The following is a 27,849-nucleotide window of genomic DNA, read 5'->3' as shown; positions in this document are numbered from 1 at the left end:
CAACAGTCTTGAGTACCTTGAGAAGCTGCCTTTCTCTGAGCACCAGGTAAGTCTCTTTATTCTGAATCTCTTCTCAATAACTCACTCTGCAGAGCATGCTGGAATCCTAGAACTGTCTTATACAGATGATAGATTTTGAGGTCCAGAGGGGAAATGACTTTCCCAAAGTCACATTGTAGAAGCAGAAGTGGAATCCAGACCTCTCCATTTCTGATGAGAAATTCTTAAGTGCCATTGGCTGTTTCATTATTATGTTTGAAAAAGAATAAAATAGCCAGGATTGTCTTGTCTGGTCTGGTGACCATTTAGGGTATTTCATAGAATCTTGGAATGCAAAGGCTGGAAGATATCTTCAAGACAGTGTATGTATATCTGGTATCTTTACGATCATACATACAAACATTGTGTATATAAAAATATGTATATGACATTACGCATACATGTCTATATACATACATACACATATGTTTGTGTGTACATATACAGATACATTTCAGCATATGCTGCAGTGATAAGTGCTTAATAAATTTGTGTCAACCTGGGACCATGATAACCATCTTCAAATATGCAAAAGGTTGTCATCACACAGAAGGAGGCTCAGACTTGTTTCCTTCAGTTCCAGAGAGCAGAAAGAAGAGCAGTGGATGAAACTCGCACAGAGGCAGCTTTAGGCTTGATATATAGGAAATACTTCTAACAGTATGATTTATCCCAAAGTGGAGTGAGCTGCCTAATGAGGTTTGGGATTTCCCCTTAGAGTCAAGGAATGGATGATCTCTGAGGTACACTGTAGTTATTGTTGTTCAGTTGTGTCTGACTCTTCATGACCTCATTAGGCATTTTCTTAGTAAAAATATTGGAGTGATTTTCCATATCCTTCTTCAGCTTATTTTGCAGGTGAGGAAACTGAGGCAAACAGGGTAAAATGACTTATCTAGGACCACACAGCCAATCAGTATCTGAGACTGAACTTGAATTCAGGTCCTCTCAATTCCAGACTGAGCACTTTATTCTTTGTTCTATCTTGATGCCCTAAGTACATTATAGAGGATATTGCTACTCAGGTATGGCTTGGATTGGGCAGTGTCTGAAGTGCCAACAGGTTTAGTTCAAGATTCTGTGATCTTGAGCTAAACTAAAGTCACATCCTTTTGTTTTTCACACGAGAAAAGAAAAGTACATCAAAGAGACCCAAGGTCATATATCTGATTAACAGCAGAGCTTCTCTTTGAGCACAGAACTCTAGAATCTTAATGCTCTTTATCCCTCTATACATTATGCACCTAAAGCCTTTATAAAGGTTTATCTGGATATTCAAAATAGTTATCATCTATTAATACAGAATCTTTACTGTGGGGTTTTTAGTGGAGTTTTTGACATATTTCCTTTCCAATTGTTTTACAATCATTGAAGAAATATATCCTTTGGACATGTGACGTAATATCTTAGTTTCCTCTTATGTAAAATGAATGTGCTGAGTGCAATCACTTCCAATGCCTTTTCCAGCTTTAGATCCAAAATACTGAGCAGGACGTGGAGAAAGAAAGAAACAAAGTAAGAGACAGAAACCTCAAGAACAGCAACAGGGTGTGTGCGTGTAGAGAGACAGACACAGTGAGAGAGAGAGAGAGAGAGAGAGAGAGAGAGAGAGAGAGAGAGAGAGAGAGAGACAGAGAGAGACAGAGAGAGACAGAGAGAGACAGAGAGAGACAGAGACAGAGAGAGACAGAGACAGAGAGAGAGACAGAGAGAGAGAGAGACAGAGACAGAGAGAGAGACAGAGACAGAGACAGAGAGAGACAGAGAGAGAGAGAGAGAGACAGAGACAGAGACAGAGAGACAGAGAGAGACAGAGACCTTATAATGGTACCAAGAGTTTCAAACTTCTCAGACAGGGGCAAGGCTAGGAGAGAAGAGAATTCAGAGAATCAGGGTTAACAATGATTATAATTCTTTTTTCTAGCTTAGATTCTGAGCCCATTTCATTATGAAAGACAGATGGGCAAGAAGAATTAGAAGGAAAGGAGAAAGAACCCTGGAAGTGGCCATTAAATCCTATTTCTCTATCAGGGGTTCTGGCTATCCCTCATTTGATGATAAAATGACCAATTGTCCTTTCTTCTCCAGGAGAACCACGTCACACAAACCATGTCTTCCCACCAGCAGAAGCAGCCCAGTATCATACCTCCTCAGCTTCAGCAGCATCAAGTGAAACAACCCTACCAACCACCTCCCCAGGAGCCAGGCAACCCCAAGGGCCCACAACCAGGCACCAAGTTGCCACAGACAAGTTATCCTAAGTTTCCAGAGCCAGGCACAACCAAGTTGCCAGAGCCATGCCAACCTATAGTTCCAGGGAAATACCCCACCAAGACACCAGAGCCACACTACCCTGGGGTCCAAGTGCCAACCCACCCTAAGGTTCCAGAGCCAGGCACAACCAAGTTGCCAGAGCAATGCCAACCTACACTTCCAGGGCAATACCCCGCCAAGACACCAGAGCCATACTACCCTGGGGTCCAAGTGCCAACCCACCCTAAGGTCCCAGAGCCAGGCACTACCAAGGTCCCAGGGTATTATCCACCTCCTGCCCAAGAGAAGTACCCACAGGTCCCCAAGACCAAACAGAAGTAAGATGACTCAAGATCTCATCTTCATCCTCCATGGAACAAACTTCTGAATGCTGAAACTCCCTTGTTATCTGCTTTCAGGTCTTAATGCCTATGATTCTGCCTTGGTGGTTTTGAGCCTATTATTCATATACTGGAATTAATTAGCAAAATTTCCTTCCTTTAATTGTGTCCTGAAAACATTCAGCACTGAGCTTGTTGCCATCCTGAGATTCCCAAGCACTACGATTAGGCTGAGACTGTCAGTCCTTGAGCTGTATCTATAGGGCTACTCAGTTGTCAGAGCTCCATTCAGGATAAATTTAGAAGATATTGAATCTTCCTCTCTTTGGTTCCATTAAAATTACTTTCTGTCTTATTTTCACATGTGTATTTGTGTCATTGATTGCACTCTGAGTGACTCTAACCAGAGCCTACCCTCTTTTATTTCCTTCTCAGGTGGGGAAAAAGGTGTGGATTAAGAAGTTTAGAAAATAAATCTTCTGACTCAGGAGCTCTGATCAGGGAGGGGCCGGGTGGAGGAGGGTATAGGGGACAGGGTGCCTGATCCTGGCACAAGTTTTAGTCTAAGCTGGCACCATGCTGGATATTCAACAGGTATTGAGCAAACTGAAATTGGGTGATTATGTAATGCCACTCTCTCATCAATGCTGCTCAATACATAACTTTATTTCTGGGTCCAACTCATTCTTAGAATTCCCATGATATTGCTACCCTTAAGAACTAAGCCTAGCACTTGTTCTGCTGATATAGTAGAAGGACCATTCTTTTTAGTCCATAAACTTTGAGTCCTGATTTTTCTACTTATAAGCTTTGTGATTTTAGGCAAGTTATTTAAACTTTCTGAACTTATTTCTCATGTACTTATTGGCTTTTTTGGTGATAAAGAAATTATAGATGTGTAAAGTATTATTATTATTTTTCTTTTGCTAGATAAATTCTCATTCACTAAGAGGAGACATCAGATCTACACATCCCTCCTCTCTCCTCTGTCTATACCCATGCAATTAAAAAGTTACATAATAATTCTAGGCAAGGGTGCACTAGATCCAGTCAAAACACCTTGTGAGAGCTAATCATTAAATTTTCAGGGTAAGCATTTGAACCCCAGAAATTGGCCATCTATACAAACCAGAGCTTAATTCATTGTTTTGTTCATTACTTAGATTTAAGAAAGTAATGCATAAAATGTCAATAATGCAGATTCAACTTAAAAATGTGTCCCATCTTTTTGGAGAGCTGGTTGTTAAATATTTACCAACACATCTCTGATTCTAGGTTGCCAATCTCATTTGATAGATAAATAAACTGAGGTCTAGAGAAGGGAACTAACTTTTCTGCAGTGGAACATGGTTGTTTGATAGCCATGACTAGAACCTAGGTTTTCTGACTTTTAATCCAAACGTACTTTTCATCACATCACATGCCCATTGTTCAACCACTTCTTCCTTCTGATATTTATGGGATCACTTTGTCTCATGGTTAACACTTTGTCCTGATTGTCCACTGTGTGCAGAGCCCTGTATCTGTGGGATCCTATACCTGATTTCCAAAACAGAACACAGCTTTCAACAAAATGGTAAAAAACTCAAGTCAAAGAACTTGGTGAAGTGAATCCAGAACTTGGGCATAGAGTGAAAGAAAACATGCAAATAAAGAAGGTAAAGTTCAAGCAAGGGTGGAAAGAACGTATTCCATATGAAAAACATGGCTAATTTTATGAAAGAATGATGGTAGGAATGTTTGAAAGATGGGCAACTGGTTTGTAGGATTTTAGCTGAGAAGATATGCTAAGGAGTACCTACACATGGTTTGGAGAGAGCATAGGTAGTGTTAGGGAAAGACTGTTAAATAGTTGAGTGTATTAAATCTGAAAACCAAATTATTCCTTTTGCTAGCTGAATGACTTTGGGAAAGTTGCTTTCTTATGATTTCTAAGCAGGGCACTAATAGTAGGTGATGGGACATACAGTGATATTCATAGCCACTCACCCGATCTATTCAGAAAAAGGTGTTCTGACCCTGGGATATGCCATGCTCATTCTGACATTTATGTCTATGCATACCACTGGATAGAATTAGTTCTCAAGGAGGACAACCTTCTATATTTCAGTTTCTCTCTCTCTCTCTCTCTCTCTGCCTCCTCTTCTCACTTCCCTCACTACCCTGCCTCTCTCTGCATCAGAGCATCAATACATTATCTAAGATGTGAGGATATGTGAATCTTTTTTTGGGTTGTCGGTTCCTCCTTGTCCAAGCTCTGAGGTCAAATTTGAACCCAAGTCTTCCTGACTCCAGATCCATTACTCTTAACCACAGAGCCACATCTGCCTCCATAATAAATTCTGGACCCCTACGTAGTGCTCATCTCCGAAGTGGATATTTTTCACAGAGCCCCAGTCACATGATCTTGACATAATAGAGTTGAATTCCCACAGAACAGACAAGTACTGAGCATTTTCTCTTTGGCTAGGAATAGTAGAAGCAATGAAGAATATATGTTAAAACAGATGTGGAGGAGCTGCATACCCATAACCTCTCTTAAACCTCAAACTCTAAACAGGACCACTCCAAGTCTAATAGGTTTAGGAAATGCATGCTCTTAATATGTTTAGTCCCTATAGCTACTCCTTTGAAGTGGTCAAAGGAATGAGGACAATACAAGTTAGTTTCCAATCAGTGTTATCCAGGGTCAGAGTCTTTTTCTTCTTATTATGTTTTTTTGGTAGGTGTAGATTGTAATTCTTGGGTGTTGGTGGCCATTGCTGTGTTAGTTTTTTCTTCCCTTCCAAGCCAGAAGTCTGAGTGAGGAGGGATGGCTCTTGGTATACCAAGCTACAGAGTGATTTTTGGCTGAGGCTATTTTCTAGTCTCCACTGGAACTGCTGTGGGCATCCCCCATTTCTGCCCCTATCTCTGCACCCTAGCTTTGCATTCCTCATTCTCCTGGGGTCCTAAGCCTCATTGCGCTCAGAAGTAAGTCTGTGTTGTCCTCAGCCAGCCTACTGAGAACCTAGAGATTGCCCTGCACTCCCTCTGACTGGCACCATAGGTGGAGTGGGGGAGAGGTGATCAGCCCATCTTTTGGTAGGAGAAATTTTAACCCCTTATAGTGTGGAAATGTCCAAACCCTTCCTACTTTCAAAGCTGCAGCCTGTGGTACAGCCCTTCTCTCATTTGATTTTGATTTTTGTCCATTTGAGGTGCTTTATATTAGTCAATGGTGAGGAGAAGAAGACCTTTGCTTCTACTCTGTGACCATCTTAGCCCAGAAGTGTTCCTAAGAAAATTCAAATGGAAGTGATTCAGTTTCCTGGCATGGCACTGGTATATAGTTCAGATTTCACAGACATGCAACAATGAAGTCAGAACAATGGCTTTGTAGACCTGTGGTAAGTCACTAAACCTTAGTTTCCTCGGCTATAAAGTCAGGATAATAATAGCATTTACCTCTCCATGTTATTGTGAGAATCAAATGAGATAATACTTATAAAATGCTGTGCAAATGGAAAAGTATTATATAAATGCTAACTATTATTATGATTTTATAGATGAGGAAACTGTTGAGATGTGTAAATGACTCTTCCATGTAGTAAGTGCCTGAGGTAGTATTTGAACTCAGGTTTTCCATACTCAAGGTCTAGGTTTCTATCTACTATACTACCTAGATATTCTAAAGAACTTATCCCTATGAAAGATCCTGTGCCCCAGGACACCAAGGTCAGGTAGTATCTAGGCTTCTCTAGTCTCTGAAATTGGGAGCCTTTGTGTTTATCCCATTTTAAAAATAATAAAAGCTAACATTTAAATAAACTGTAATGTTCCTAAGGTGCTTTATGTCTTTATCTCATCTAATTCCCAGAAGAATTCTGTGAAGAAGGAAAATAGGTATCAGGGATGATGGGGAGAACAATGGTATAATCATCTGTTTAGTTAGCTGAGGTGGATTAAAAATAGTTAATGGAATTTCAAGTGGTGAATTGAGAGATTAGTATGGTTAAGAAGAAACTCATGTGCATATTAATCTTCAAGTATGGAGAAAAAGGTTGGAGCTGGAGAGGAAGATGATATACTGACATTATTGACAAAGGAAGGAAAATGAACTGGAAGCCAACAGTAAGAAGGATCTGCATCTTGCCAGAGAGATGGAAGAAGTAACCTCAAATAAAGAGAGGTTGATGAGTGATAGCAGTAAAGAGTATTGTGAAAGTAGTAAGGGGCTTCTCCTGACTGGCCCAGTGTGACAGAAAGCATGAAAGAAGGCATGTTCAAATGTTGGAGAGGGTATGCCTAGGATGCAATGTCTTCTGATACAGCTAGGTGGACAGAGCATTGGACCAGAAGTCAGGAAGACCTGTGTTCAAATACAACCTCAGACACTTACTAGCTCTATGATCCTTTGTAAGTCACTTAACCTCTGATACTTCCATTTTCTCAATTGTAAAGTGGAGATCATAATAGCAACTACCTCTCAGGGTTCTTGTGAGGATGAAATGAAATAATATTTGTAAAGCACTTAGCACACACTGTGTCTGGCAAACATTAAGCACTTAATAAATATTTGTTCCTTTTCCTTCTCTTGTGAGGGAACTGGGTTCCTGTGAATATTAGCACATGGAAAGTGTGTAAAGTGCAGAGAGAGTTCTATTGAAGGGGAGTTTCTTAATGATAGAGAAGAGGACACAGAAGACATAATCCAACCAGAAAGCAGAAGGAAATATTGACTTTGGAGGTATAGAGCTGAAGTGGTTAGGGAGAAGAGTCTAGAGAAAAGTAGCAAGGAGAAGGGATTGTCTGCCTCTATGAATGGCAGTTCTGAATCACAGAGATAAAAGGACTAGGATCTTACCTGTTATAGGATATGGGAACAACAAGTAAATTAGGGTCTTGTGATGGTCCAAGGCACATATGGAGGGTACAGTTGTGTCAGCTTCTATAGTCGGGGACTTCAAAAGTAATGGAGCTGGGGTGGAAAATGTAGGATACAGGGAATTCTGTTTGTGTTTCTTAAGGTTCTGAGACTCAAATGATGGCAGAAGATGACTGTGCCCCTGGGGGCTAGCATGAACTCATGGTGGGTGCTAGCCCCCATAGTCCTTCCTTAATCATATCCAACAGACATTATGCCACAGGTGCAATGGACCTGGAGTCAAGAAGATTTGTGTTTGAATAGCTTCAGACACTAGCTGATTTATCCCTGGGTAAGTCATTCTCCTCTCTAGGCCTTAGTATCCTAATCTGTAAAATATCCTTCCATCTCTCCCTCTGCCTTGCTCCTCCTGTCTATTTATTGTTCATTCTCACTATGACCAACAAACAGTTCCTCTACCCCCTCCCTGATCTCTAAATTCTTTATCCCTTCACTGTCTCTAGACACAGTCTTGACTCTATGGTTAGATTTCTTGCCAACTTACCTCAACACCAGTTATTCCTTGCTAAATTCATTAAGTACCTTCTATGTGTAAGATATTATACTAGGACACAATTTGTGAAAAGATAAAATATTTTTTAAAAGATAAAAAGAAGGGCAGCTGGGTAGCTCAGTGGAGTGAGAGTCAGGCCTAGAGACAGGAGGTCCTAGGTTCAAACCCAGTCTCAGCCACTTCCCAGCTGTGTGACCCTGGGCAAGTCACTTGACCCCCATTGCCCACCCTTACCAATCTTCCACCTATGAGACAATACACCGAAGTACAAGGGTTTTAAAAAAAAGATTAAAAAGAAAAATTGAAATGGTTTCTGCCTTTAAAAGGTTTACACATTATACTTTTTATTCTCATTTTCTATTTCTCCTTATCTCTGCCTCCTTCTATCCTACCCATACACATGGCCAGGACACACCCCTTCTTTAAAACCTGCACCTGACCCTGCCATCTCCTAAAGCTATTGCTCTATGTTTCTTCTCTCTTTTCTCAGTTACACTTTTGTTAAGAAACCTCTACCATCATTTAATCCATATCTACAACATCCACCCACTTCTCAAACATTTGCAGTGTGGCTTTGAACCAGTTCCAATTCTATTGAAATTGTCCTCTCCAAATTATCAAAGATATCTTACCTATTAAAGGACTCTTTCTCGGGTTTCACTCTACTTGGTCTTTTAGTAGTTTTTTGGCCATACTGACCATTCCCTCCTCATAGATACACTATTCCTTTGGTTTACATGAAATTGTTCTTTCTCCATTTTTCTACCTTCTGACCACTTTTCCTCACACTTTTTTTTGCTAGGTTGTTGTCCATCTGCCATCTAGTAAGTCATTCTGTCATTTGGTGATCCCATCAGTCTCTCTGAATTTAATTATTATCTCTACAAAGATGACTCCAAAATTTCTATATCTAGACACACATATCCAGCTATTATATATCCAGCAATTAATAGTTTTGTGAATTTCAGGTCTCCATTTCCAGCTTCATTCTAGACTTTTCAAGGCAATATCCCAGCAATATCTCAAACTTAGCATGTCCAAAATAGAACTTATTTTGTCTGCTTCTTCCCCATCTCCCCATCCACTCTTCCTCCAGGCTTCCCTATTTCTTTTGAGTGCACCACTATCTTCTTTTTTACTTGGTTCCACAACCTCATTCATCTTCAATTATTCTCTATCTGTTTCTCTTTTCTTTGTCTCTCACTTTTCTCTCCCATCTTTGCTCTATATTCAATCTATTTCAAAGATTCATTAATGCTACCCTTCACAAGATTTCTTGTATTTGATTCCCACTTCTCCATTTACATGACTACTCCTCTGGACAAACTACATTATCTGGATCATTGCAATTACTTTCTAATTGGTCTCCCAGCTTACTTTCAGCATCTTTCCTCTCTTACCTGTTGTCCACCCAACTGCCAAAGTGATATTCCTAAAACACAAGTCTGACCATTTTACCCCTAGACTCAGAAACCTTCACTGGCTCTCTAATGTTCCTAACATAAAAAATATATTCTTTAAAAAAATTTCAGTTAATTATTTACATTTGAACTTAGGCAACTTTAATTCTTTTCTTTTAAATTGTTTAAGTCTTATATTCTCTTCCTCCCTCCTACTCGCCCTACCCCCACTGAGAAGACAAGCTATATATATCAATTAATGTAGGTGAAATCATGCAAAACGTATTTCCAAAAGAGTAAGAAAGAACATGAGAAATTTATAACTTATACCTCTATTTGCCCTCAGAATTCATCATTTCTCTCTTGGGAGGTGGATACCATTTTTTCATCATCAATACAGGGAAGTTTTTTACAGCTAAACTTCATTACAACATTGCTGTTACTTTGCACAATGATCTCCTAGTTATTCATACTTCATATTTCACTTTGCATCATTTTGTAGAGTTCTTGCCAAACAAATACATTCTTCAACCTTTCATTTAAAATTTTCTGCATTTGGGTTTCAACTTACTTTTCTGGATATGTTTCATATTAGAACCCTTTACATTCTCTACTTTCCTGACAAACTGGTCTATAAGATGCTCCCCATATTTGGCATTCCAACTTCTGTGTCTGAACTTTTGTTATTCATGCCTGAAATGCACTCTCCACTCACCTCTGCCTTTAGAATCTCAGTCCTTCTTCAAAGCTCAGCTGAGGTCCTGCCTCCTCTTGGATGACCTTTCTAGTTCTTTCCTTGGCAAAAGGATCCTGTACATACTTACCTATTCTTATGGAAATTAAAAAATTTAAAACCTTTACCTTGTCTTAGAATCAACACCATATATTGGTTCCAGGGCAGAAGAGTGGTGAGGGCTAGGTAATGGGCAGTAAGTGACTTGCCCAGGGTCACCTCCTGTTAATAATTTCTTATAGTGCAATAGTGTTTTGTCACAACCATATACCATAACTTGTTCAGCCATTCCTCAATTAATGGATATCCATGATGGGAGAAAATTCTAAGACAAGAAAGGCCTCTTGAAGATTCCTGAAATTATGAACTAGCCAGACTTCAATAGCTAGGCTTACGATATAAGCTTCTTTAGGGTAAAAGCTGTTTCATTTTTGTTTTTGTGTCTCCACAACTGGGACAATGCCTCACATACAAAGTATTCCTTAATAAATTCTTATTGATTTTATTTGAATTGTTTTGAATTGAATATTATGGAAATAAACTATATATCCAATGGCAAAGTTTTTTTTTTAGCCCGATAATGACTTTGTTTTGGGAAATCCTTAAGAAAGACTTCCAGAAAAGAGACAAAATTTATATAGGATAATTTATGGAAGCCATATAATGTGTATTTTTGGAGAAATACCCAGAGCAATGACATCAGAATCCAATGCCGTCATTTGGAGACTAGGCAAATATCAGAGTCTGGAAAAGATGAGACATGATCAGGAGATAGGAAGCCAGTTTGCTGTCTTGAGCAAATTATTGGGGAAGTGAGTAATAAGGAATGAAGATGTATAGCTAGGATAGTGAAGAAGTGTCTGATATCCTCATTCAATATCTCCTTTATCCATCTCCACTAACCACATTCCTCTTTGCTTTATTTCACTCCCTGATTCTCCTGCTCATACACTAAGTAACTTGGGAAATGGTCTATTTGTACACAGAGAGAACCCAGGAAGGAATTTGACCCCAAAAGCTTGGGTCAGAAGCACTGGCCTCTTGGAGAATGGGATACAATATAGACAATGACTGCATTTCTAGTGCAGAACACCAGCCTTGGAGTCAGGAAGGGCTGAGCTCAGTCTTGTTGCAGACACTTAAAAGCTATATAGCTCTACGCAATTCCCTTAAACTCTCTCAGACTCATCTATAAAACAGTGATTTTTTAATAGAACCTATTTCACAGGGTTTGATGAGGATAAAATGAAGTAACACAAGTAAAGGGCTTCACCAACTTTAAAGCTGTCTTGTTATTAATATGGAAGAACCTTAGGAGATTGCCTCTGCTCCCATCATTCTCCAGTAGCTATGGAAGGGGTAGGGGGAGAATGGGATGACATCATTGCCAGACATCTGTTGCCAAATAGCTGTCATATGGTAGTTTCCATCAAAAAGACTAAACAAACAGGTAAATGAGGAAAATTGATGTGATTCACAGTTGGGCAGGGAAAGAATGAAAACGGTAAAGCCCCAAACCATCCCATTTCCTTGAGGCTGGGAAAAGACACTATATAAAAGATTCCCAACGTATCCACAACTAAGCATCAGACCTGAGTACTATGACAAGGTTCCTTTCTCTAGCACCAGGTAAGTCTTTTTTACTATTTATTCTAGCAATAACAAACATTGGAATCTCATGATTTCAGAACCTTGCATTGTAGATGAAGAATCTAACCTCCAGAGAAAAATGACTTGACTACAGTCAAAACAGCTAGTTCCCAGAAAAACAGAATAGGACTAGAACCCAGGTTTCCTATTTCTGACATGAAAGATTTAAGCTTTATTGGTCATTTCACTCTGTTGGAATAAATGTAGAAAGCATAATGTTTCCTCCAGCAATAACATTCCATTATCTACTTAATGATATTTCATTGAAACATAGATCAAAGGGGAATAGATCATAAGAATTCCGTATTGATGTATTCAATAGACTGTAAGAATTCCATTTTGATGTAATGTTGTGTTTATATGTAAGTGTGTAGATGTGTGTGTATGCACACACAATATTACAACAATATGGAATTCTTAAGGTCTGTTCTCCTTTGATTTATGTTTCAATGAAATACTATACATATAACTGAATTAAATGTGTGTGTGTGTGTGTGTGTGTGTGTGTGTGTGTGTGTGTGTGATTAGAGTTAGCTAAGTGAGGCAATGGATAGAGTATCAGGCCTGGAGCAGGAATTTTCATCTTCCTGAGTTCAAATCTGACTTCAGACACTTACCAGCTATGTGACCCTGGGCAAGTCATTTAACCCTGATTGCCTCAGTGTTCTCATCTATAAATAAGCTGGAGAAGAAAAATGGCAAACCACTCTAGTATCTTGGCCAAGAAAACCCCAAATGGGGTCAGTTGAACACAATTGAAACAAGTGAACAACAAAATCTACGTACATATCACATATGTATGTATTCTGAAGAAAATATAGATGGGGGACATGCTAGCTCTCTTCAAGCATTTAAAGCAGTGTCACATTGAAGAGGGATTAGATTTGTGCTACTTGGACCCAGAGCTCAGTGTCAAGAAGAAAGGATAGAAGCTGCAAAAAGTCAGATTTAGATTTGAGTTAATGAGTCTTGACCAATAAACTTTCCTGCGGTTGGAGGGAGATCACCTTCTTGTTCTAGAATTAGACCTGATGCTCCTGGTTCTATTCCTGGGCCCAGCATCCTAATGCTGCTGCTCCCTCTCTCTCATCTAGCTCACACACATTGTGCTAAGAGGTAGCTAGGTGGCATCAGAGTGATTCACTATGAAAACATTTACAGAGATTCCAAGCCCAGTTATCCCAAATTTGATTAGAATGCCACAGGAGACAGTGGAAGTTTTCAAGCAAAGGCTGGATTTTGCTATAGAATGAAATGTTTGTTTAGATAACAGTTGGACTAGATGGTCTATGAATTCTCTTTCAGCTCTGAGATTAGGTGATTCTGAGGACTAGAGTTAAAATGTTTTATTATATAGATGAGAAGTTAGAGACAGCCAGGGGGTATTTTGGACAGTGTGTCCGACCTGGAGTTAGGAAAATATGAGTTTAAATCCAGCCTCAGACACTTTTTAGCTATGTGTCTCTAGCAAAGGGGCAGCTAGGTGGCATAGTAGATAGAATCCTGGACCTGGAATCAGGAAGACTAATTTTTCTGGGTTCAAATCTGACTTCAGACACTTACTAGCTGAGTGACTGTGGGCAAATCACTTAACCCTGTTTGCCTCATTTTCCTCATCTGTAAAATGAGCTGGAAAAGGAAATAGCAAACCACTTCAGAATCTTTCCCAAGAAAACTCCAAAAGGAATCACAAAGAGTTGAACAGGACAGAAATGACTGAACATTGACCAAGTAAGATGTGGAAAGAGAGGCAGTGACAAAGATTGAAAATGGTGCTGGGAGTTTCAAGAGCAGATTCTGCTCATTGTTAGTTCCTGCAATTGGATTAAAAAGGGGTAAACTGATGACTATTAGTCTGTCTTTGAAGTTAGCTAGATTCAAAGTATATTCTGAAAGGGAAATGGGCAAGAAAGATCTAGAAATGCCCTTCAAAGCTTACTCTTCTAGCAAAGGACTTGCTCTTTGCTCGTCTATTAACTTAATTGTTATCATTTCCTCTCCAGGTCTATTCACAACACTAAGCCATGGCTTCCCAGCAGCAGAAGCAGCCCTGTACTTTCCCTCCCCAGGAGCCATGTGCTCCCAAAACCAAGGAGCCCTGCCATCCCAAGATGCCAGAGCCTTGCCATCCTAAGGTGCCAGAGCCCTGCCATCCCAAGCTGCCAGAGCCTTGCCATCCCAAGATGCCAGAGCCATGCCATCCCAAAGTGCCAGAACCATGCCATCCCAAGGTGCCAGAATCTTGTATAACCACTCCATCTCTATCTCAAGAGAAGTGCCCACAGGTCCCCAAGACCAAGCAGAAGTAAAATGACTCAGGACTACGCCCTCTCTGGGACCAATCTCTGCATGCAGAACCTCCCTTATAATCAGCTTTCCAGTTTTAATTGCTTAAGCTTTCTGTGTTTCCTGGGAAAGTTCTCCTCTGATGATTTGCAGCCTGTAATTCATATTTTCCAATCAATTAACAAGGGCCCTGCCCTTCATCTGTATCCTAAAAATATGTTCTACAGAAATGTGTCCCAACCCTAGGATTCTTAAGCACCTGGATCAGGATGAGGCCACATCTGCTTGAGCTGGCCCTTCGGCTACTCGGCTATTAGGGCTGGAATTAGGATAAACCTAGGAAGTTTCAGTCCAGAAATAACTCAATCCTTCCCTTATCCATTAAACTCACTTTCCATGTTATTTCTGGCTACCTGTGTATTATTTACTGCTTCCTGGTGTTCTATTCCTTTTTCTTCCTTCCAGGACTGAGGCGGATGGGGGACATGAGAAAACTAGAGAGTGTCCCTCCTGGTTCTCAAGCAGTGGTAGTGGTGGTGGGGACTAGAGTGGATAAAGGTGTAGGGTATTTTTAAAAATAATATTTTATTTTTCCTTAGCTATATATAAAAAGAATGATAACATTCATTAAAATTTTTTTCAAGTTCCAAATTCTCTCTCGACCTTCCACCTTCCCTCACCTCCTCCTCCCTGAAATGGAAGCAATTATATGTGTATATATATATATATGTATATATATATGTGCGTATATATATGTATATATATGTGCATATATATATGTATATATATATATTGCATGTACAACCATGTATAATATTTTCCCTTATTAGTCATTTTGTGGAAGAAGCCTTAAACAAAAAAAAGAAGAAAGTGAAATATAGTATACTTTGGTCTCCATTAAGACTCCCTCCTTTCTTTCTCTGGAGATGGATGACTGAGTGTAGGATTGTCTGGGATTGCTGTGGCTGAGAATAGTTGGGTCATTCACACTCGTCCATTAAATAATATTTCTGTTACTCTGTACAATGTTCTGGTTGTGTTCACTTCACCTTGCATGTGTTTATGTAAGTCTTTCTAGGTTTTCTGAAATCATTCTACTACTTATTTCTTATGATAAATAGTATTCCATCACAATCACGTACCATAACTTGTTTGGGCATTCTCCCTCCCTTGATGGACAGTCCCTCGTTTTCCAGTTCTTTGCTACCACAAAAAGAGTTGCCATAAATATTTTTGTACAAATAGATCATTTTTTCCTTAAAAAAATCTCTTTGGGATACCAACCTAGTAGTGGTATTGCTGGATCAAAGGGTATGCACAGTTTTATAGCCCTTTGGGCATAGTTCCAAATTGCTCTCCAGAATGGTCCCATTAGATCACAACTTCACCAATAGGGTGTCAAATATTTAATCCTGGCCTGAGCTTCTGGATGAGCTGACAACTTTATGGACACCCAGATGGTGCCTGTAATGGCAGGCATGAGATGGATGGTTGTGTGATGTGCACTCTACTCTTGGGTCTAGCACATCTTCAGAATTCAAATGTTGTTGCCTTCTCTCTATTTCTATCTCCCCCTCTCCTCCAGCTCACACCCTGCTGTTGCTGCAATGGAAAAAACATTAGTCCTGGAAGCCAAAGATGCAGGTTCAAGTCTTGACTTTGACAAATTAGTGTACTCCTCTGAAGAAGCTCAATTTCTTCTATAACGTGGGAATAATAACATTTTCCCTCTTTATCTCATAGAGTTTAAATAAGGAAAGTCTCATTTCAATTTAAATAAGCAGTACCATTATGATTTCTTTTTATTTAATTTTTTATTATTTTACTGTTTTTATTATTATTTTAATATAAATAAAATAAATAAAATTTATTATTATTATTTTATTTAAGTATTTTCCCAATATGGTTACTTGATTCATGTACTTTCCCTCCCCCTTCTCAGAGCTAAGTAATTCCACTGGGTTATACATGTGTTATCACTTGATACCTATTTCTATATTATTCATTTTTGTAATAATCTTTTAAAAACCCAAACCCCACATCCAATCCCCATAGGAACAAGCGCATTTCTGCTCCCCCGGCTCTTTCTCTCGATGTGGATAGCGTTCTTTCCCATCAGTCCCTGGGATTGTCCTGGATCGTTATATTGCTATTAGCTGCAAAGTCTATCGCATTTGATCGTCCCACAGTGTTTCAGTTACTGTGTATAAAGTTCGCGTATGATTTCTTTTGTTAAGTAAATTCCCACTTACTCTAAGGAAACTTTGGGCTTATACTCTCCATCTACACCCACTGAGCTAGAAGAGATGATCTAATCACGTCCCGACCACTTTACAGATGAATAAACTGAGGTCTAGGGAGGGGAAACTGTGACTTGCCGGAGATTCTTAGTGTGGGTAGAGTCAGGTTTAAAACACGTCTCCCAACTCTTAGGAAGGAAAAAAAAAAAAAAAAAACACTTGTTAAGTATCTCCTGTGCCCCAGGTATTATGCTAACGTCACTGGATTCTCACAACTACCTTGGGAAGTTTATGCTATTCATATCCTCATTCTGCAGTTGAGGAAACTGAGGCAGACAGAAGTTGAAGGACTTGTTCAGGCTCACAGAGCTAGTAAATGTCTGAGGTCTCCTTTGGGATTCCAAGCCCAGGGCTCTGTGTACTATGGCGCCACCTAGCGGCCTCAGCGCAGTGTTCTTCCTATCAGATCACCTTCCTACCTTTCCACCTTTTTATAAATTTTTTTTATGGATCAGCTTGACGTTCCTCACACTGGACATTCCATTTACCACCTCCATGCATTGCAGCGGCTGTTACCAGTGCTGAAATGCTGTCATTCCTTACATCTGCCTCTTAGAATCAATCCCTGGTTTCTGTCTTGATTCCTTTCAATTGCCTTCCTAGGTAGGAGGTTTTTAATCCAATCAGCTGCTTGTACGTTTCTCTCTAAGATGATCTTGTAACTACTCTGCATGTATCGAATCTACATGTGCGTATGTCTATGTCTACACATGGATACACATGCTCATAGCAACACCAACAGTCATTCAGTAAGCACTTACTAGTTGCCAGGCAACATAAACACACACACACAACACCTACTAGTTGTATGGCCCTGGGCAAGTCATTTAACTTTACTTACCTCAGTTTCCTTATCTGTAAAGTGAGCTAGAGAAGAAAATAGCAAACCACTCCAGGATCCTTGCTGAAAAATGACTGAACAACAACAATCTCACACAGACAGGCAAACCCGCAGACACATGGACACGGACACACAGACACAGACAGACACACATACAGACACAGACACACAGATGTACACAGAGACACATATACAGACACACACAGACAGACAGAAACACAGATACACACAGACACACAGATATACACACAAACATGCAGAAAGACAGACACGCACAGATACACAGACACATAGACACACAGACCCACAGATACACAGACACACAGATACACAGATACAGGCACACACAGACACAAAGATACACACATGAACATGCAGAAAGACAGACACACAGATACACACACAGATACACAGACACATAGACACACAGACACACAGATACACAGATACAGACACACACAGACACAGACACACAGACACACAGATATACACACAAACATGCAGAAAGACAGACACACACAGATATACCTACAGATACACAGATACAGACACACACAGCCACAGACACACAGACACACAGATATGCACACAAACATGCAGAAAGACAGACACACACAGATATACCCACAGATACACAGACACATAGATACACAGACATACACAGACACATAGACACACAGATACACAGATACAGACACACACAGACATACAGAAACACAGATACACATACAGACAGACATATAGAAAGACAGACAGACACAGACAGACAGACACAGATACACAGACACAAACACATAGACACACAGACACACAGATGCACACACAGATAGACACATAGAAAGACAGACACACAGATACATACACAGATGCACACACAGACACATAGAAAGACAGACACACAGACACATACATAGATACACAGACACACACAGACACAGACACACAGACACACAGATGCACAGACAGACAGACACACAAACACACACACAGACACACACACGTCCCTTGAGACAAGGAGTGTTTTGCTTATTTCTTTGTGTTCCCACTGTTCAAAGCAGTGCCTGGCAACTAGTAAGTGCTTAGTGAAAGTTTGTGGATTACGTAATATGTCATATGACTATGTCATGCCACACTCTTTCCAAGGCTGCTCAGTCCAGAATGATGCGGGATGCCCCTGGCTTTCCTCCTGGGTCCAGCACCCAAATGCTGCTGCTCTCTTCCTCTCATCTAGCTCACATGCCACTAGGTGGCGGCAAAGGGCATAAAACACAAGGCTTGGAATCTCAACTAACAAGTTCAAAACAGCTCAAATGTTTACCAGGTCTGTGAGCAAGCCACTTAACTGTCTGCCTTAATTTCCTCAACTTTAAAATGGTGATTAGAATACCATATACTTTGCAAGGTTGTGCAAAGACAATGGAACGGAAAGACCATTAATATAGAAAGTCAAAGATCAAGCCCTGGCTTTATCACTTGTTACTTCTGTGTCTTAAGCTTCCCAACTAATCTCTTTGTCTGCGTATCCCCTCTTTAATTCATGCTCCACATATCTGCCAGAGTGATTTTTCTAAAGTGCTGATCTTACAATGTCACTCCCCTGCTCAATAAAATTCATTGGCTCCCTATGGATTCAATGATTGAATCATATTTAAATTTTACTGCATCCTTTAAAAAAATTTTATTTTTGTGTTAGTTCTGTAATGAATCTTGGGAAATTTGAAGTTTTATTGATGTGTTTTTACATTATAAATACTTGCAGATTTCTCTTACTTCATCACAGGTAAAAAGGTTAATTAAATGAATGCATTGACCTCATCTAAAGTGCCTTCCTCAATCCTGCCTCTCCCCTGTCCCCTCCCCCCTTTAATTCCAGTGCCTTCCCTCTTCTAATTATTTCCTATTTATCCTACAGGGAGTATAGGGTATTCAGGAAAGACTAGCATATATGGTGTGAAGGCTGACTGTGTTCTTTTTGGAGTTGCTCATCCTTCTTTGGTGTCCACCTGCTTCTCAGGTCTCTTCTGTGGCTCCAAGAAACTGTAGAATGCACAGTGGCCACACTGGCAAAACCATATCAGCAGAAGGGCTAAACAAGGGTGATAGTAACCTTTAGGCTTTAACCCATCTATAAGTTAGTGGGGTGTTTACTCCAAGCATGTGAAGACTTTCCTTGGTGAAAGGGGTGGACGAGAAGAATTTCTTACTGCAGTCATGAAGGTGGCTGAAGCAGGTGCTGTGGAGTGGTTAGAGCTTGACTAGACATAGAAGCAGGCAAGGTAATCCACTGCATCCTGAACCATCTCCAGCCACCTTGACTTCTGTTTTGTCACTGACTTGTCACTGGAAGAGAAAGTGAGACTAAGGACTTTGGGCAACTTTGCTTTATTTAAATCCAATTTAGGCACAAATCAAAAGATCACCAGTGATGTCATTTTGGTCCTCTTTGAGTGTAAAAGAGCAACCAACAATTTATCCCATAAATAGCTCACTTTGTTTATATTTATTTGCCCATTATATCCTCAATTAGGTCTTAAATTCCTTCAGGTCAGGGACTGTCTTTTACTTCTTTTTGTATCCATAGCATTTGGCACAATACCTGACACATCCTAGGTGCTTGAGAAGTGTATTCATTGATTGTTTATTGATTGATGTACCATTTCACATTTGTAGCATCCTCTCCACCTCTATTTTTAAAAAATCTATACCAATTTCTTTGGTGTGAGTATGTGTGTTCTGCCCTCCTTTCACCAGTTTAGATGAAAACGAAGTTCTAGTAATAGCTCATTTCCAGCTTTGCATAAATTCTACTTATATAACTCTTAAATGTCTTAACAAATTCCTCCATCTTTTCGCCCCCAAGAACACTTTTAATATCCCCTATTTCCATTAGATTGTAAACGCTACATTATTAGGTACTTCTTCCTTCCCTTCCTCTCCACTCTCTTCTTTCCTTCCTCTGTCCTTCCCTCTCTCCCTTCTTCCCTTTCAGTGTCAGCATTTATAATTCAGAAACAATAAATGCTACGAATCTGCACTTGACTTTTTGTTTTGTTAATTGTCTAGACTTAAGAAAGGAGAAAATGTTAGCAATGAAGACTAAATTTAAAAGTCTGTCCTGAGTATTTTTTTCAAAGATGAAAGATTTTTGAAACATTGCTTATGATGCTTGGATAAATTAATTAATTATGCAAGAAGCAATTATTGAGCAACTACTGTATTCCAGAAACTGTGTAGTAAGTGATCTCTTCAGGATGGGTGTGTGACCTTTTCCTTAGGCACAGAGGAGTCAGGAGTTCAAACAGAATAGTGTAGTATAATAGAAATACCGCTAGATTCAGAGTCAGAAACTGGTGGTTCAAATCCCATGTAAAAGTGGGTTATTGGGCACAAAATAGTTCTAGCCATCTACCTTCCTTATTCTTCTCCTAATGGAAACAATGGGAACCAACCAGACACAAAAGACAGAGAGACAGAAAACTCTAGGGGAAGAAAATGGAGAAGCTGGGGCTAGAATTTGAGTAGTAAAGAGAGAAGTCAGTGAGGAACGGGAAGGTGAGATTAGATGATTTCTAACATATTCTCATGACTCTGAAAGTCTTTAAATTAGAAAGATGGTTGCAGAAGGTGACTGGGATATTCAGGGAGAAGAGCTGCCTATGATCTTTACAGAAGTCTAAAACTTTTTAGGTCTCAGAGATGGATAATATTGATCATTACACTTTCCTGGAATGGTTTTTATGTTTGTTTTTCAGTTGTTTCAGTTGTGTCTGATTTTTTGTGACCTCATTTGGAGTTTTCTTGGCAGATACCAGTGTCATTTGCCATTTCCTTCTCCAGCTCATTTTGGATGAGGAAACTGAGGCCAACGGGGTGAAGTGACTTGCCCAGGGTTATACCTGTTTGTAATCTATCCTGTTTGTAATCTTTTCCCTATTGTAAGCCCAATAAAGGAATACTCTTTGGTATAACTCCCCAAACAGACCCATACTGAATCAGATTCAGTTTATAATGAGGTACTAGAGTGCACTAAAAAGAACAGCCAGAGGTTCTCGCAACTGTGACTTTGGGAAATTAAACAACCCCATTTAGATATTTTCTTCACAGAATAAAGGCAGTAATAATAATTGCTGATTAGTGGTGCTTTTATTATTGTGCTTTAAGGTTTGCAATTTTGCTCCTAACCAAACAAGCCTGGTAAACCAGGTGCTATTAGTATCCCTATGTTATGTGATGAATCTGAACGTCAGAGAAGTCTTGTCTTGGGGTAACGTAGAAAGTAAGTGTCAGAAGTAACATTCAAACCCAGGTCTAAGTCCAAGTCCAGCTGCCCCCTTGAGAATTTGAACCCTGACTGTGCCATAAGGTGGGTCATTGTCAGAAATTCGTGAGATGAAAATAGAAAATATTTGGTAAAATAAGAAGCTCTATAGAAAAGCGAATGATTCCTGCTGTCTATATTGCTAGAGTCTAGATGTAATGATTTCAAATGGATAGAAAACACTGACCCAGAAAGAGATGATACCACCTAATAATCAGGGATGATGGTGTGCATGGCTGGAGAAGAACAATCCAGGACTCACCAGGAAGCAAAAGCTTTATTTGGGGAAGTAGAACAATTTTTAAGGTTCAGGTTCAGGGCATAGAAAGCAATCAGGAGAGTGCATAGAAGAGCTGCTGCAGGGGCAGGGAGCCAGGGAGTAGGATTCCTTAGAGTCATGTTTCTTCTGAGGTTCCAGGAAGCATTGGAGGAGGCTGGTCCTTTCTCTGCTGTCTCATCCCAGATGGTTTCGAGATGGGCTGTGGGCAGTGGGAGGAGAGCTCTGGTTTGGAAATCACTACATCTGTGGGAATAAATGCTCTTCTCTGAGGATTTCCATCAAACACAGATCAGACAGAAAGATATGGAGGTTTAGGGAGAAGGGGGGAGCCAAGGACACTGCAGGCTGTTCAGGCTCCTTGTTTTAAGGTCTGACTTACAACAGGGTCTATTATTTCTTTCTGGGTGAATCTTGCTGTTGGCAGGGTTGAGGAAGCTGCAATGGGTGGCAATTCTGCTGGCCCAACGGTGGCAAACATGGTTCTTGACACTTGGGAGGGCATGGATCTGAGAATTTTGGAGAGCATGGCTTTAGACAATTAGAAGGACATGGGCACTTAAGAGAGCCTGGATTTTGGCATTGAGTAGGAATTGGCTCTGGGCATCTGGAAGGATGTGGCTCTGTGTATTTGGAAGTACATGGATCTGGGCTCTTGCGAGGGCATAGTTCTTGGCATTTAGGAACATATAGCTCTGGGCACCTAGGAGGACATGACTCTGGGCATTGGGGAGAGCATAACTCTGGCCCAACAGGAGAATATGGTTCTGGATATTTAGGATGACATGGACATGAACACTTAGGATGGCATGGATTTAGGCATTTGGGAGGGCACGGTACTAGACACTTGTGAGGGCATGGCTCTGGGCACTTGGGAAGGCATGGTTCTAGGTCCTTGGGAAGGCATGACCCTGGACATTTAGGAGGCCATGGCTTTTGACATTTGGGAGAGTATAGCTCTGGGCATTTTGGAGAGTATGGCATTGAACTCTTGGGAGGACATGGTCCTGTGCATTTGGGAAAGCATAGCTCTGGGCACTTGGGAGAATGTGGTATTGGGCATTTAGGAAGGCAAGGCTCTGGATACTTAGGAAAGCATGGCTCTGGGCATTTGGGAGAGGATGGCTCTGGGCAATTAGGAGGACATGGGCACTTAAGAGGGCGTGGATTTTGGCATTGAGGAGGATATGGCTCTGGGCATCTGGCAGGACATGGCTCTATATATTTGGGAGCACATGGATCTGGGCACTTAAGAGGGCATGTTTCTGGGCATTTGGAAGGACATAGTTCTACAGATATGGGAGGGCATGGTTCTGGGCATTTAGGAACACATGAATCTGGGCCCTTAGGAGGGCATGTTTCTTGCCATCTGGGAGGATATAGTTCTGGGCACTTGGGAAGACATAGCTGTGGATCCTTAGGAGAGCATGGATCTGGGTATGTGGTAGGGCATGGGTATGTGGTAGGGCATGGTTCTGAGCATTTGGGAAGACATGACTCTGGGCATTTTTGCTGGCAAAGTTGTGGGCCCCTTAGGCATGGCTGGCATGGCTGCTTGCCCTCCTGCTGCTGTTGCTGCTGTTGCGGTTGCCGGCAGAACATCTTTCCTGGAGTTCAGTGAATATGAAAGAAACAGAGAGCAGTGAGTGTTCTCACAGGGAAAGGGAAGAGGAGAGGAGGGAAGTGGAATAAGTACTTATTAAGCACCTACCATGTGCCAGACACTGCACTAAGTTAATTATAAATCTTATTTCAGACTAGCATTTCCAAGGGCAGAAGGAATCGGAGTCCTCATGTTAAGTTAGATCATGATCTTAGTAGTCTCCAGGGCTAGACTTTTGGGTAAAGGAATAAGCCTGGGGCAAAGCAGAAACCTTGAGCAGATCTTCCCTGTCTGATAGTAGCTTTTTGACCTTGGGCAGCTTTTGAACCTCAGTTTTCCCATATCTGAAACAGGGATAATGCCCTCATTTTATTTACTGTTTTGCTTCATAGAATTGTTTTAAGGAAAGCTCTCAAGAGTGACTGAAAAGCACTCTCTCATTGCCAGTTGACTGCTACTTCACTAAAATGTTTTCCCAACATTGTATTATGGAGGGATAATGACCCTGTGGTAACGAAGGCTTGGACTGAATCCAGACTCTAATTGAGTCTTCCACAGTGGAAGAGTTGCTAATGCAGAGAAACAACAAATCATTTATGTCACTGGAGAACCAGCCAAGCACACTTAAGCAAAGGCTCACTACCAGAAAGTAGGTCCTCCAGAAATAATTTGGTGGTGGTGGTGGTGGGACTTATGAAGGGAGTCATGGAAACTCATAAAGAAAATCTACTGAGGAACAGATTGGTTGGAGGGGGTCTTCAACCTGAGAAAACCACCACTTCTTTTATTTCTTCCAAACCCGTTCAGTAAGCTTTTATTGGTGCTTAACAAAGCCTGGTTTTAGGGTTTCAAAACTAAGAAACCTTTGAACCTTGTCCTCTAGCAACTTACATTCTACTTGGGGGGAAGAGATACAACAATGAGGTCACAAAGTTACTTCATTGGTGAGAAACCAAAACTTTCAAGGCTGCAAGGGGAAGACCACAACTTCTTGAAGAATCATTATAATTTCTAGACAGATTGGGTCTTACTCTTTCCCACTTACTCTGTGCTCATTGACACCCCTCTGGCTAAATTTCTGCATCTCTGTAGGCCATTTCCTAAGCATATTAGCCACCACTCTTCATCCTTACCTCCATGGGGGCAACTGATATCTCTAACCTACTGAGTGACCCTTGGGCAATACCTACCACTTCTCTGGGCCTCATATGTCTATGTGTCAAATGTCAGGGGTGGAGAGGTATACATGTGGGATAGCCAATAATATCAACCTCAAATAGAAATGATGGGGCACTGAACTATATCTGAGGAACTCTGTGGACTGCATATTAAATTAGAAAACTACACATTAATATCATATATGCATCATTGTATTTTAATTCATTTTGTTAAATATTGCCCAATTACATTTTTATTTGGGTTAGGCTATACTCAGGAGTATTGCTGACTGTGTGTCACCAGCTTTGGGTTTGATACATCTAGAATGGAGGATAAAGCTCTAGTCTGAAAGATAGGAGACAAATCAGAGCTTCTCTATGCCTCCGATTCCTTATCTTTTTGTAAAATTAGGAAGCTAGACTATATGGACTCTAAGGCTCCTAGCTCTAAACATTACAGAGTTCTGTGACTCTACAAATGCTGGATAAGTTTGAAAGGGAGGGACCAAAGTCACTGAAATTCTGGTCAATCCTATGATTATGTCTCATCACCATTACCACCAACCTAGGGTCCTTATCCTTCCCCAGAGAATTTTGCCAGGAGCTATACAAAAACCATACTAAGGGCTCTGACATTGGCCCCACAGTTCATACCTGAAGGTGTGACTGTTAGCACCTAAGGAGATTCTGTTCTAAACATGGAGAATTTTCTAGAGGAAAATGAGGCTAGGGAGGGTCCTATTGAATTCCATAGAACCCTTAACTTCAAGGCCTTTCCTAGATCTGTCTTGTGGTTCTTTAATTTTTCTTGGTCTAAGTGAACTTCAAGGCCATCCAAAGAAATGAACAGCTAAAATAATCCATTACCAGGTTCCTTTACCAGACTTTCCGAACTCTCTCATCTTCTACAAGAACCCAATACATGAGCCTTAAGCCATACCTGAATAACTTGAGATTTCAATATTAGACAGAGTAGTAGAGATTTTAGAATCATGGGATCACTGATTTGGAACTTGAAGAGAGTCCAACTCCCTCATCTTGCAGATGAGGAATCTGAGAAAGAAAAAGTTAATGGATTTGCCCAGAGCACATAGATATTCAACAAGAAGGTTAGAACTAGAGCCCAAGTCTCTTCTTTTCTGACTAGAGAATCCTATGAATGATTAACTATTTCATTTTTCTCTTGCAACTAATCCCAAATGGCCCACAATGCCATCTCTTATGAAGAATTACATAAAATATAATTATAGAATATTATCATAATTATTAAAGATTATAAATATAATTATTAGAGATTATAATTATTAGATTATCCAATTATCTCCTGGTAGAGAATTATCTATTTACTGCAAAAGAAACCTTAAAAGATCACCATTAGTGCTACTTTTCTTTGGCAGGGAAGGAAAATGAGACCAAAGGAAGTGAAGAAGTCACTTGCTCAAGGCCATACAACTAGTTCATGGCAGAGCCAAGGCCAATACCTAGGTTTTGTGTCCTTTCAGTTCAATCTTCTCTCCACTGCTTCTTCTGCCTCTGAGCTTCCACACGAATCCCTCCTGATCCAGAGATTTCCTCAAAGGATGCCAGACTCACCAGATGCTTCAATACTGATCTGGGACTAGGTGGCAAGAGAATATCTGTGGTGTCAGTGAGAGCCCCTTTATAGTGCTGGCATATCCTGCCCAGAAGAAAGCAGAGATAGCCCTGGAATGCGCTCTCCCAATTATCTCCCCACCAAAATGCAAATCCACCTTCAATTCTGCAACTGCCTTGCCTCACTCAGCCCTGCAATAGAAACTTCCCCTTTAGGGTACCCTCCCAGGGACAGTTACCTTCCTGGGGATGATTCATGTCACCAAGTTCCCATCTTGACATGAGATTGCAATTCCTTGTGGAAGATCTTGCTAGAATCTGATCTATTTTCATTCTTAAATAGAGGCCCAACAGGGCAGAGTAGGGCTTGGGAGAGGCCAGTTGGAATATATATATATATATATTTTTTTTTTCTCTTCTTTTTTATCTATTTCTTTTTTATAAAGATATTTTATTTTTACTAATCACATGTAATAATAAATTTCCACATAGGTTTTCCAAAGTTATATTTTTCAAACTGTCTCCCACCAACCCAACCCCCTTCTTCCACTTACTCCCCTGCCCCCCAAAATCCATAAACAAACCTGAAGAGGGATGTGGGTGGGCAAGGGATACATTAATTTTCTTACATTGCCAGAAATATCTGTATGATCTATTTCCCAACAAAGCCACCTTTGGCCTTTAGTACACATCCATCCTAGTTTTTAACATTTAATCACCATAAGGTTTTTCCCACGGGTCTCTCTCTGGCTCTTTCTCTCTGGGTGTCTTTGCTCTGCCTGAGATAATTTTATTTCTTTGCACTTAGAAAAAAGTTCCAGATTGCTTTCTTTGCAAGAGAGGTTGAACTTCACACCTTTGTATTTTCCTTTATCTCACATTATTGTTAAATCCACATCTGTACTTGGACTTTCATTTTCTCTCTGAATTCATAAAATCAAAGACCTAAAGCTAGAAGGGACTGAAATTCATTTAATAATTGGGGAAACTGAAGTACAGGTTAAGTGACTAGAGCTCAAGGTGTCACAGCTAGTAAGTATCTGAGGCTAGATTTGAATGCAGGTGCTTCTTTCTCAATGTCCCGTGCCCTATCCATTAACATTGAAACACTTCAAAATGTCTCAAGATTGTACTATTTCTGGCTCTATTTTGTTGGGCTAAAATGTTAAAGTCAATTTGCAAGGAATTCCAACTTTACATTCTGATGAACCATTCTCAGGAGACTACTGTTGATTCCTTTAGGTACCATAAGCTATAATTTTTGGGGTTGTTTTTGTTTCTTTAACTTTAAAAAAAAAACTTGCCCATCTTAGAATCAATATTGTGTATTGATTCCAAGGCAAAAAACCCTAGGCAATGGGGGTCAAGTGATTTGCCCAAGGTCATATAGCTAGGAAATATCTGAGATCAGATTTGGTCCCAGGACCTCCCATCTCTGGGTCTGGCTCTCAAACCACTGAGCTACCTCGCTCGCTTCTTGTTTATTTCTTTTTGAACCTGAGTCTTTCTCTCTTGCCAAGGTTAGAAGTGCAGTTGCTACTCACAAGCCTGGCCTCAGAAATGATAAAGACAGAAAGTCTCTGTGTGACCCTGGGCAAGTCACTTGACCCCCATTGCCTACCCTTACCACTCTGGGGT

General features: G+C 40.4%; 2 protein-coding genes across 2 annotated transcripts; both read left to right on the top strand.

Moving 5' to 3' along the window:
- Positions 1-2,148: 2,148 nt before the first annotated feature.
- On the top strand, positions 2,149-2,634 carry LOC123247681 (cornifin alpha-like). Its single transcript, XM_044676651.1, has 2 exons — positions 2,149-2,421; positions 2,542-2,634. Exons 1-2 carry the CDS (start codon positions 2,149-2,151, stop codon positions 2,632-2,634), a joined length of 366 nt encoding a protein of 121 aa, XP_044532586.1.
- Positions 2,635-13,860: 11,226 nt separating this feature from the next.
- Positions 13,861-14,145, top strand: LOC123247218 (cornifin alpha-like). The gene has a single exon (XM_044676027.1). It carries the CDS (start codon positions 13,861-13,863, stop codon positions 14,143-14,145), a length of 285 nt encoding a protein of 94 aa, XP_044531962.1.
- Positions 14,146-27,849: the final 13,704 nt, after the last annotated feature.

The sequence above is a fragment of the Gracilinanus agilis genome, chromosome 4, assembly GCF_016433145.1.
Source record: "Gracilinanus agilis isolate LMUSP501 chromosome 4, AgileGrace, whole genome shotgun sequence".
In the NCBI taxonomy this organism is placed as follows: Eukaryota; Metazoa; Chordata; class Mammalia; order Didelphimorphia; family Didelphidae; genus Gracilinanus; species Gracilinanus agilis.
This window is presented reverse-complemented; position numbering and strand designations above follow the sequence as displayed.

What these genes read in the sequence shown, in the direction of transcription:
- LOC123247681 (XM_044676651.1), top strand. Translation starts at nt 2,149, where the DNA reads ATGTCTTCCCACCAGCAGAAGCAGCCCAGTATCATACCTCCTCAGCTT. An exon ending in AAGTGCCAACCCACCCTAAG is followed by an intron (nt 2,422 to 2,541) that starts GTTCCAGAGCCA and finishes ACCCACCCTAAG; the next exon opens with GTCCCAGAGCCAGGCACTAC.
- LOC123247218 (XM_044676027.1), top strand. Translation starts at nt 13,861, where the DNA reads ATGGCTTCCCAGCAGCAGAAGCAGCCCTGTACTTTCCCTCCCCAGGAG.